At 38.2% G+C, this 12,752-nt stretch overlaps 1 protein-coding gene across 10 annotated transcripts in view; it reads right to left on the bottom strand.

The window, feature by feature from the left end:
* VPS8 (VPS8 subunit of CORVET complex) overlaps positions 1-12,752 on the bottom strand; it is a 302,600-nt gene that overhangs the window by 173,939 nt on the left and 115,909 nt on the right. For all 10 annotated transcript variants that reach the window (XM_086397371.1, XM_086397382.1, XM_086397390.1 and 7 more), the window contains 2 exons: positions 12,220-12,292; positions 11,816-11,935 (listed from right to left, as the gene is read on the bottom strand). In XM_086397371.1, coding sequence (XP_086253497.1) covers positions 11,816-11,935; positions 12,220-12,292 — 193 coding nt within the window. The remainder of the gene's footprint in view (positions 1-11,815; positions 11,936-12,219; positions 12,293-12,752) is intronic.

Here is a 12,752-nt window from a genome sequence, read left to right as displayed (position 1 = left end):
AGCAAGAATCTGAAAAGGATGAAATACATGTTACATGCTCAGCCATCATCCCGTCCATGCTATTTGGAAACAATAACTGAAATACAGTTGTTAACTGTCATGAAAAGAAATTTCCATGACAACTAGGAAGAAATGATTTTCAACAATAGATACTTTTAAAAATTACTATGGTAAAACTGTGACAATATTAAAATCCTCAAGAATACATACAAAGAATAGGTATTCTATTTTCACAACACTGCCAAGTACAGCATTTTTTATTTTATGTTCCTGCTCAAGTAGAGCCAAATACATTTTGAATAGAACTTGCACCCAAGTAAATGACAGCACTGGATTCTGAAAATACATAGAAGCTATAGGCCGCATATATGAAGAAACTGAAGGGAAGGAATGGAAACGCAGACTTGTGGACACAGTTTGGGGAGGGAGAGGGTGGGACTAACAGAGAAAGTAACATCAACATATATACACTGCTATGTGTAAAATGGAGAGCTGGTGAGAAGCTGCTGTGTGTAACACAGGGAGCCCATTCTGGCACTGTGTAATGATCTAGAGGAGTGGGAGTGGGGAAGGGAGGAAGGCTCAAGAGAGAGGGGATATATGTATAATTATGGCTGATTCCTGTGGCTGTGTGGCAGAAACCAACAAAACACTGTAAAAATCAAAAAACAAACAAAAAAACTGAAATGAAAATACTTATTGAGTAAGAGTGATAAAGACTTGAAGATCTTCCTAAGGCTTTCTCTTAGGACATTCGGCCCTTTGTTGCTGTTCAGTCGCTCAGTCATGTCTGACTCTGCAAACCCATGGACTGCAGCACACCAGGCTTCCCTGTCCTTCGCCATCTCCCGGAGCTTGCTCAAACTCATGTCCGTTGAGTCGGTGATGCCATCCAATTGATAGCTTATGGTGAACAGTGTTGGATTTGTGATCTCCGAAGATTTAACTTCGGGACCAGGGACCAGGTTTGATCACTCAAGAGCTTTTGTATAGCAGAGTTTAATTGAAGAAAAAAAGGGACAGAGAAAGCTTCTGACATAGACATCAGAAGGGGGACAGAGAGTGCCCCACCTGCTAGTTTCAATAAGCTATTTTATGCCTGTTATAAAGTTAGTAATCATATAAGAGAGACACCTCAAGGCTGACGGAGTTTCACCAGGCCCCTCTCCCACAATATGCATTTTTGAAATAGGATGGCATGAGGTATGTCATCCCCCAGCCGTAAAGCAATTGATATGAAAACTGGTTCATTGAGCCATTAGCAGTCAAAAGTTAGTCTTAGGTGGAACCATTTTGAAGAAAGGCAAATTCCAAAGCAAATACATAGTTTCATTAACATAGCTTAAGAAAAACATTTCCATAAGAAAAACGCATTGGATAGCTCAAGATTTGAGAAAAGTTCAGTTCAGGCAAAACCAGGTGTCGGCATAGCAACATAGAATTTTAAGAAACACTTGCAGCTTATTTCCTCAGTTTGGAGACCCCTGGCCTTCCTGCCTGTTACCCTCTCACAATCTACCTAATCCTCTGTCGTCCCCTTCTCCTCCTGCCTTCAACCTTTCCCAGCATCAGGGTCTTTTCTAATGAGTCAGCTCTTTGAATCAGGTAGCCAACGTATTGGAGCTTCAGCTTCAGTCCTTCCAATGAATATTCAGGGTTGATTTTCTTCAGGATTGACTGGTTTGATCTCCTTGCAGTCCAAGGGACTCTCAAGAGTCTTCTCCAATACCACAATTCAAAAGCATCAATTCTACGGCGCTCACCTTTCTACATGATCCAACTCTCACATTCATACATGACTACTGAGAAAACCACAGCTTTGACTATATAGACCTTTGCCATCAAAGTAATATCTCTGCTTTTTAATATGCTTTCCAGGCTGATCATGGCTTTTTCTTTCACGGAGCAGGCGTCTTTTAATTTCATGGCTGCAGTCACCACCCACAGTGATTTTGGAGCCCAAGAAAATAAAGTCTCTCAGTGTTTCCATTGTTTCCCCATCTATTTGCCATGAAGTGATGGGACTGGGTGCTATGATCTTAGTTTTTTGAATGCTAAGTTTTAAGTCAGCTTCTTCACTCTCCTCTTTCACTTTCATCAAAAGGCTCTTTAATTCCTCTTTGCTTTTTGTCATAAGGGCGGTGTCATCTGCATATCTGAGGTTACTGATACTTCTCCCAGCAGTCTTGATTTCAGCCTGTGCTTTACCAGCTGGACATTTCACACGATGTACTCTGCCCAAAGGTTAAATAAGCAGGGTGACAATGTACAGTCCTGACGTACTCCTTTCCTGATTTGGAACCAGTCTGTTATTCTATGTCCAATTCTAACTGTGTTTCTTGACCTGCACACAGGTTTTTCAGGAGGCAGGTAAGGTGGGGTGGTATTCCCATTTCTTTAAGAATTTTTCAAAGTTTGTTGGGATCCACGCAGTCAAAGGCTTTTTAGCATAGTCAATGAAGCAGAAGTAGGTGTTTTTCTGGAATTCTCTTGCTTTTTCTATGATCCAACGGATGTTGGTAATTTGATCTCTTGTTCCTCTGCCTTTTCTAAATTCAGCTTGTAGATCTGGAAGTTCTTGGTTCATGAACAGCTGAAGCCTAGCTTGAAGGATTTTGAGCATTATCTTGTTAGCATGTGAAATGAGTGCAACTGTGTGGTAGTCTGAATATTCTTTGGCATTGCCCTTCTTTAGGACTGAAATGAAAACTGACCTCTTCCAGTTCTGTGGCCTCTGATAAGTTTTCCAAATGTGTTGACTTATTGGGTGCAGCACTTTAACAGCATCGTCTTTTAGGATTTGAAATAGCTCAGCCGGAATTTCATCACCTCCACTAGCTCTGTTCATAGTAATGCTACTAAGCCCCACTTGACTTCACATTCCAGGATGTCTGACTTTAGATGCATTACCACACCATCGTGGTTATCCTGGTTATTAAGACCTCTTTCGTATAGTTCTTCTGTGTATTCTTGCCATCTCTTCTTAATCTCTTCTACTTCTGTTAGGTCCATACCATTTCTGTCCTTTATTATGCCCATCTGTGCATGAAATGTTTAAATCTACAAAGCAGTAATTTACTACTGACTATCCCGAAGCAAGGAAATAGACTATGTATTGTACCAACAGATTAAAGAAGAATTTCCAAGCCACAAACTTTCAAGACTACATCATAGTTAACATTCAAACCAGAATATCTGCTATTCTTTAAACTGGCCCCAAGCTTCCCCAACTTCTCCAAAGACCCTCTGCTCATGCTCTTCTCTACTAGCATGTCCTTCTTTCCCTTTTCTTGTCTGACACACAGTAAGCATTTTAAACAATGACTGCTGATTTGTCTAGTTAATTACAGAGGAAAATGAAATCTTTATAAAAAAATTTTTCTTCACCTAGAATGCTTTGCTGCGGTTAGTTAAGAAAAGCTGAAATGAGTTACCTAGGGAACTGTAGGAACTCTTACCCAAAAAGCTCAAACAGAGGGTATTTTGGTGTTTACATGGGTTAAACACAACCCAGTCTGAAGAGGGAAAGATGGTCGAGAAAGTGTCTCAGTTCTAAGGCTTAGGAAAACAACAAATATACACACATTCAAACAAACACAACTTCCCCCTCACACTCAGCCTGCCAAAGTGAGATGTCACTCCGCTGTCAGACAAGATACTATCTGCTAATACAAGTGCTATTCAAGTAAACACAAAATCATGGAGAATTAGCCTATGTATTAAATAACTACAGCATTGACAGCAAGTAAAAAAGAACTGCTTTATCCACTTGCCTTTTAGTAACATGTATTCACTGCTTTGAAATACACATTGCAAGTTTACTACTATAAACATAATTAAGTGGTGAAATACTTTTATTACAAATGTTGTGATATACACAATGACATATTTTGACTGTAGTTAACAGCTGCCACCAAAATGGCACATTTATGTTAAAACATTATCATTCCACAAAGATTCTTCTAATTATACAATGCTTATTAGAGGAATAATATGTAAAGACGTCCTAATGGAGAATGACAGTTTGTGAAATGCAAAAGTAGACCTAAATTTCAAGTCCAAAGTCACCTGTGAATTTGGTCATAAAAACTTCTTTCTGTAGCCCCTTAAAATTATTACAGAGTTTTGGTATGGCAGAAAGTGAAGAGGAACTAAAAAGCCTCTTGATGAAAGTGGAGAGTGAAAAAGTTGGCTTAAAGCTCAACATTCAGAAAATGAAGATCATGGCATCTGGTCCCATCACTTCATGGAAAATAGATGAGGAAACAGTGGAAACAGTGTCAGACTTTATTTTTCTGGGTTCCAAAATCACTGCAGATGGTGACTGCAGCCATGAAATTAAAAGACGCTTACTCCTTGGAAGGAAAGTTATGACCAACCTAGATAGCATATTCAAAAGCAGAGACATTACTTTGCCAACAAAGGTCCGTCTAGTCAAGGCTATGGTTTTTCCAGTGGTCATGTATGGATGTGAGAGTTGGACTATGAAGAAGGCTGAGTGCCAAAGAATTGATGCTTTTGAACTGTGGTGTTGGAGAAGACTTTTGAGAGTCCCTGGGACTGCAAGGAGATCCAACCAGTTCATTCTAAAGGAGATCAGCCCTGGGATTTCTTTGGAAGGAATGATGCTAAAGCTGAAACTCCAGTACTTTGGCTACCTCATACGAAGTGTTGACTCATTGGAAAAGACTCTGATGCTGGGAGGGATTGGGGGCAGGAGGAGAAGGGGACGACAGAGGATGAGATGGATGGATGGCATCACCGATTTGATGGACATGAGTTTGAGTGAACTCCGGGAGTTGGTGATGGACAAGGAGGCCTGGCGTGCTGCGATTCATGGGGTCACAAAGAGTCGGACACGACTGAGCAACTGAACTGAACTGAACTGAATGATAGTTGGCTAAATCCTGATCCAGGGGTCAAGAAACATTGTAAAGGACCAGAGAGAAAATATTTTACACTTTGTAGGATACATGTGGTTTGCATGACATATTCTTCCATTTTTATAATCCTTAAAAATAGAAAAATATTCTGTCTCACCCAAGCCAGAGGTCAAATGCAGTGGATTTGGTCTACGGCCTGTAGTTTGTGAACCCCTGTCCTAATCTCTTTACGTATCTCCCAATAAGATCCACACATATAGAAAAGAAGAAAAAGAATAACCCAGAATCCAGACTAATGGGAAAACTAGAAGGACAACACATATTAAAAACTGTGACTTACACAAATGTGGGAAAGTAAACATCTCCAACTAGCAAAGTTGGCTCCAAAGCCCATTAAAAAAAAACAAAACCGTCAAGAGAGAATTGGGTAGAGGAAGGGAGGGTATGATGAGGTTTCAGCAGGCACAGAACACATAGAGTATCAAATGGAATTCACCTCCAAAAGAAAAAGAAGATCCATCCTGGGTGAGCAAGTACTGAGGCCAGGTCTGCAACCCAGTGGATCATAGCACTGGCTGATAGGAAGATCAAAGGAAGGAGTCTGGCAAGTATGAATCAGAGGTCTTGGCAAGATACAGCTTTTGAGATAGAAAAGGGAAAGGAAATATATTCCTTGGAGACCTGTAGTAAAGAAGGAAGAGCTCAAGAAAAAGATCCTACTAAAACAAGAGACTTGCCAAAGATTGAGAAAACAGACTACACCCCAAAGACACTATTTAAGAAACTGCACTTAGTTATAGCAAATAAAGCAGGTACTTGAATTTGGAAAATAGTATGTAATCTTCCCCCATGATCCAACAAGATCACCAATTATTGCTAGTCCAGAAAAATCCACTAAAAAATGACCAAAAAAAAAAAAAACCCAGAAAGTGAAGGCACTCAAGAATAAAAATAAGAACTAGCCACAAAATAGAAGTAAACTATAAACAATATCTCAACATACATGAAATATATTTAAACATACAATTGCAGATTTGAAAGAACATCACAAACCAGAAATTTAAGAATTCAGAAAAGAAATGAAGAGTAGGAAAATGTGAAATAAGAGCTAACTGAACTCGAGGGAAAAAAAAAAAACTGAAAGAAAAATAAGTCATCTTAGAAATGGAAGACAGAATTACAAGCTACCAAAGGGAGGACAGATATGACCAAAAGTATAGTTAACAGAAATAGAGAACATAAATAAAAAGAACCAAGAAAACGAAATTTAAACAAAGAAGGAAATAACAAAGACCAAAGAAAGGTGATAAATATAGAAGACAAAGAAGATATAATATACAAATACCCTAAGTTTCTGAAGATGAAGCACAAAATAACGGAACAGAAAAAAAATATTTAAATCTGTAATTCAAGAAAACTTTTTTAAACTAAAAAGACTCAAATTCACATATTGAAAAGGCCCACAGTACATATATGGCAAAACTGACCAAAAATAGTCAATTCTAAGTACTATCTTAAACTGCTGCTGCTGCTGCTAAGTCGCTTCAGTCGTGTCTGACTGTGCGACCCCATAGACGGCAGTCCACCAGGCCCCGCCGTCCCTGGGATTCTCCAGGCAAGAACACTGGAGTGGGTTGCCATTTCCTTCTCCAATGCATGAAAGTGAAAAGTGATAGTGAAGTCGCTCAGTTGTGTCCGATTCTTAGCAACCCCATGGACTGCAGCCCACCAGGCTCCTCCATCCATGGGATTTTCCAGGCAAGAGTACTGGAGTGGGGTGCCAATGCCTTCTCCAATATCTTAAACTTTTAGTCTTTAAATATTAATATAAGGAAAAAAGTATTCTGGTACTCTAGGAAAAGATTAAGTCTCTGGGAAAGTTAAGAAAAGTCAAGTTGACACCAGTTTTCCTTATGGCAGTATTTAAGAGCAAGATAAGTGGGAGGCAACTATTATTTCACTTCAAAAAATTTTAATTGTATAATATTGAAAAGCAGAGACATTACTTTGCCAACAAAGGTCTGTCTAGTCAAGGCTATGGTTTTTCCAGTGGTCATGTATGGATGTGAGAGTTGGACTGTGAAGAAAGCTGAGAGCCGAAGAATTGATGCTTTTTGAACTGTGGTGTTGGAGAAGACTCTTGAGAGTCCCTGGGACTGCAAGGAGATCCAACCAGTGCATTCTAAAGGAGATCAGCCCTGGGTGTTCCTTGGAAGGAATGATGCTAAAGCTGAAACTCCAGTACTTTGGCCATCTCATGCGAAGAGCTGACTCATTGGAAAAGACTCTGATGCTGGGAGGGATTGGGGGCAGGAGGAGAAAGGGACAACAGAGGATGAGATGGCTGGATGGCATCACCAATTTGATGGACGTGAGTTTGAGTGAACTCCGGGAGTTGGTGATGGACAGGGAGGCCTGGCGTGCTGCGATTCATGGGGTCGCAAAGAGTCGGACACGACTGAGCAACTGAACTGAACTGAACTGAGAAAACATTACATTGAATCCTATCACTTAGAAAACTACACTGAAAACTACAAAATATTTCTGAGAAAAATTAAAGAAAATCTAAATTAATGAAACAGTATACCTTTTAATGGGTCATAAAATTCAGTATTGCTAAGTCAATTCTTAAATTGACTAAATACTGAACACAATCCTAATCTAAATCCAGGCAGGCTTCTGCAGAAGTTAACAAGATAACTTAAAATTCATACTGAAATGCCAAAAACAACCCCAAAACTACAAAATACAAAGTAATTTTGAAAAAGAATAAGAACATATAACATGATTTTCATACTCATTATAAAGCTACAGTAATCAAGGCAGTGTGGTACTGGCATCAAGATAGACAGACAGACCAGGGGCATAGAACAGAGTTCTGAAATAGACCCAGTATACATAGATGATATGTCTTTGACAAAGTACAAAGACAATCCAGTAGAGAAAGGACAGTCTTTTTGTCAAATGATGCTATAAGAATTAGGTATCTCAATGCAAAAAAAAAAGCAAGAAAAAAAGGCCTTGCATCTAAACCTTGCACCACAGGCCAAAATTTCTTCAAAATGGATCACAGCTTTAAAGGTAAAACCATAAAACTTCTAGGGAATATCTTTGTGACCTTGGGTTAGGCAAAGATTTCATAGCTACAGCCCCAGAAGCAGGATTCCTAAAACAAAACCAATAAATTAGACTTGATCAAAATTTAAAATTTCCGCTATTCAAAACACAGTATTAGGAAAACGAAAAGACAAACTACAGACTAGGAGAAAACATCTGCTAAATTCATGTAATCTGATTTTTTAATACTTACCTAAAAAAAAATTCTCAAAACAAGAAAACAAATACAGTTTTTAAAAGTAGGGAAAAATGGTCAAAAAATGGATATGTTCACCATAGAGTATATATGGATGGCGAATATACGAATGGTAAACATAACTTTTTTGCTAATATATTTTAATGAAAAGATGTTTAATGTCAGTTGTCAGGAGGGAAATATAAAACTACAATGAGATACCAGTATACATCTACTAGAATGGTCAAATTAAAAAGATGAACCATACAATGAAGAAACTGATACTCTCATATATTACTGGAATGAAAACTGGCAGAACCACTTTAGAAAAGTCTTGTTAGTTTTTTATGAAGTAAAACAATACACTTCACAAAAGACCCAGTGGTTTCATTATTTGGTATTTACTCGAGAGAAATAAAGATGTATGTCCACACAAAGGCTTATATGTAAATATTCATGATAGCTTTAGTCATAGTAACTTAAATGGGAAATAATCAAAAGGACCAACTATTGGTGGATGGATCAACAAACTGTATATCCATAAACTGAAAAATTACATAGCCATAAAGAGGGACAACCTACTGATAAAAGAAACAGTACAGGTAAGTCTCAAAAGCATTAAGTGAAAGACACCAGAAGAAACCGCAAAGTTTATGTTTTCTCTAAATGACATTTTAGAAAGGTGAAACCCTGTTTCCCAAAGCAGATCAGCAGTTGCCAGGGGCTGGGATTGGGACTCACTAAAAAACTGCAAAAGTGACCACCTGTTCTGTATCTAGATTGTGGTAGCAGTTATAAGACTGCATATGCTTGTCAATGGAGAAGGACATGGCAACCCACTCCAGTATTCTTGCCTAGAGAATCCTGTGGACAGAGAAGCCTGGTGGGCTGCTGTCCATGGGGTCGCAGAGAGTCAGACATGACTGAAGTGACTTAGCATGCATGCATGCATGCTTGTCAAACTCTTCTCTTAAAATGGATGAATTATATTTTGTATACATTGTACCCTAATAAAGCTAAAGTTAAAAACCTCACTTGAAAAAAATATTCCTACATTTTAAAAAGTGAGAAAATATGATTTAAAAGTCTGTCATTTAAGTTTTTTAGTGGGTCCCTAAAAATGTTCTTTTTATTAAGACATATTAATTAGGAAGGTCACATGAATAATCAACTATAGTAGACAAATATGGAGTGAATCCAGGATTTAGGATCCTAAGTCTTATCAATTTCTCCAGCTGTAATACTTGGGGATGCAGCCAACCCTTGATGCACACACACAAGGAAACCTCTGCTTGTCTTTTAGGCATTTCAAATTCATTAAGTCCAAAAAAGAACTAATTATCTGCCTCCACCATACCTCACCACTACTCTGCACGCCCACTCTCATCCATCTCCTAATAAAACTGTTTCTCCTCTGATTTCCTGTTGAATCTACAAATAAACCACTATACATTCAGTTCATAAGGTCTGAAATGTAGGAATCTTTGATGCTTCCTTATTCATCTTACCTTTCACATCAAATTGTACACTAAACTCTAAATTTTAGGCTGATTTACCTCCTAAAATATCTTTCAAATCCTTTCATGTCTTAGAACCCCCATTGCCACTGTCCTAATTCAAGCTGCCATTATCTTCTATCTGGATGACCACAAAATTTTGCTAACATCTTCATGCCTCCAATCTTATTTCAATCCATTTTCCATTCAACAATCAGAGGAAATTTTTCTAAACTACAAATTATGACATTTTTCTATTCAGACAGTAAAAAATCCATCTGCAATGCCGAGAGAACTGGGTCCAATCTCTGGGTTGGGAAGATGCCCTGAAGGAGGAGGGCATAGCAACATACTCCAGTATTCTTACCTAGAGAATTCCCAATAACAGAGGAGCATGGCGAATTACAGTTCATGGGGTCGCAAAGAGTTGGAAGGACTGAGCAACTAAGTAAGGCAAAAGGCTTCAGCAGCTGTAAAGTCCAAACTTCCTACCACAGATAATAAAACTCAGTCTCTACCTGCCTCTCTGGCATTCTCTCTCTCCGCAGAATTCCTTACACTTAAAAATGTGGCCATACTGAATTTTTTTCAATTACCTTAACACACACCGCTCTATCTTATTTCCAGGTCTTTCTACATATTCTGTCCTTCTACCTGAAATACTTTTCCCTAACCTTAACCAGACTTCTACACATCCTGTGAGACTCACCATCGACATCATTTCATCCAAGACACCTTCCTGACCCTTCCATTAGATCCCCCTCCTAAATGTTCTTACAGCATTCTGCATGTCTCCAGTGACATGTCTTACACCATGCTATAGTTACTAATCTACAAGCTGCATCCTCTTCCTCCACAAAGGCAAGGTTTATATCCTGTCAGCCCAGGGTACACACACAGTTACTACAGTATGTGTGACATACTTGGCAAATATTTGTCAAGTAAATGACAGAGATTTTATCTCAGTCTTACTATCAATGTCAATATCATAATTTAGACATAAGCATAATCCCAAATGATCTTCAGTGGCACGACAGCCCTTTAAAAAATGAAAACTAGGTAAAATTCTTTGTTGCTCTCCAGGACGCTTTATGAACCCCTGCCCTACCACTTCTTGTTTCTTTTCTCCTCCAGGCCAGACACTAAGTACACTTCCATTGTATTCTGGACGTCTACGGTCTCCTAAACCAACTAGATTTGACTTTTATTTTCTAAGTTTCTTTTCCCTTCTTCTTCTGCTATTTAAGTTACTACTTCTGAAATCAGATTTTCCAATTAAACTAATACAAAATGTCATATGAGTGGAATCTCAACCTTCTCACAGGCACTTTTAAAAAGTTTAATAGTTTATTATTCAACTTATAATAAGAGCACTATATGTTCATTAAATAAATTTAGTTCATCTCACAGATATAATCACTATTAATATTTAGATATATTTCCTTCCTGTCTATTTCCTTCAAATATTGTGCACATACAATATTTTTTTAAAAATTTGTCAGTCTGCTGTTTCACTGGATACTAAAATATAAGCACTGTCCACATTATCAAAAGCTTTTTAAAAAACAACTACAATATGGCTTAATTAGGAAGATATATCATGTTTTATATAATTATTTCCCCGGGGGCATTTTCACAGAGAAGCTGGCTTACCCAGACCTCTCTTTAATAAAAATAAGAATAAGGATATTTTTTTAGCAGGAAGCTTCCATGTTCCATTTCAACTCTAGCTGCTTCTACTATCATCATCACCACATGTCATTCAGAGCAATCTGCCATCTTCAGTATGCAAACAATAACAATTTATGAAATAAAGGATGTTCCACATCTAACTCCGCTTTAACTTTTTAATAAGGATGAGTCAGAAAGAGACATACAGACAGACATAGACAAACACTAGACATAGACAAATACTCAGGGAGGAAGGAAAGAGAGGGGAAGAAAGCAGGAAAGGAAGGGTAGGAAGGAGAAAAAGAATTAGAAACTATGGATGGCACAACAAAATTAAACATTTGAGACCCTGACTTACTGCTAGGGCATAAAAACTGTACCTATGTAAGGACTATTATTCATTTTTCTTTCTATTAAAAATAATTATCACCCCAACTATTTTAAAAATACCTTAGAATCACAGTATTTCTTACCAGCGCCAATACATTTAGAAATTCTCGTGTGTCGAAATGCAGCAAAGTCCGAATATAAGGATAGATTTCTTCTTCAGGGGGAGCTTCTGTTGAATGCAGGCGAATTAGAAATTCAAAAACCTGCAAGTTGGAAAAAAAAAAAAAAAGCTGATTCTTTTCTCACAAAGTATCTTGCTAAAGCAATGACTCCCATTTGTATAAAATAAAACCAGGTTGAATTTAGTTTAAATTGCCACTGGGTTGTAACTTCTCTAACCTCTCTCAGCTGTGATTACTGGCTCCAGTGATGGTGTGCAGGCTCTCTCCTGTCACAGCAGATAGCTCCCGACCCATGTGCAGCCCTCAATTACAATTTGTCTTTACTGCATTTTAAGAGAGTAAAAATGCTACGAAAATGTACCAACCTGGTTTTTAACCAAGGGAACAAGATCTTCAGGGATGTCACCCAGCGGATAGGCACGACCTGCTAGACAACAGCTAGAAGAGAAGAAATTGAACGGATTTGGTGACTCTTAATGGGCTAACTTCCTGGGAATACACTGTTCTCCAACCCAAGATACTAGTCTGATGTTTAAGCAGGCTCAGCTCTTGTCAGTTAGGTCAGGTCCAAATCCAGATTGAGATGATAGCCAGTTCAGAAAATGTGGGTGACAGAAGGTGGTGGTGAAATAACACATCCTGTGACTGAGTAATGACTTTCATTTCTTTTTATTTTTCCTAAGAAAAACCCAAGCTGCACGCACTAAATGAACAAGAAGGAATAAGGACAGATTACCTAAAAGTCTCACACCCAGCATCTGGAAAGAATCTGAGAGCATCATTATACTGTTAACAGGTAAAAGCCTCAGGTTCGCAGAGACTTTTAAATCCAGTGGTTCTAAGAATGGTGAATAAAGATGGGAAATGAGCTAGGCTAAAAAATATTTGTAATCGGACA

The sequence above is a fragment of the Bos grunniens genome, chromosome 1 (genome assembly GCF_055505025.1).
Source record: "Bos grunniens cultivar Pamir isolate PY7600 chromosome 1, Bosgru_T2T1.0, whole genome shotgun sequence".
Taxonomy (NCBI): Eukaryota; Metazoa; Chordata; class Mammalia; order Artiodactyla; family Bovidae; genus Bos; species Bos grunniens.
Note: the sequence above shows the minus strand (reverse complement) of the source record. Positions and strands in the feature narration are given on the sequence as shown.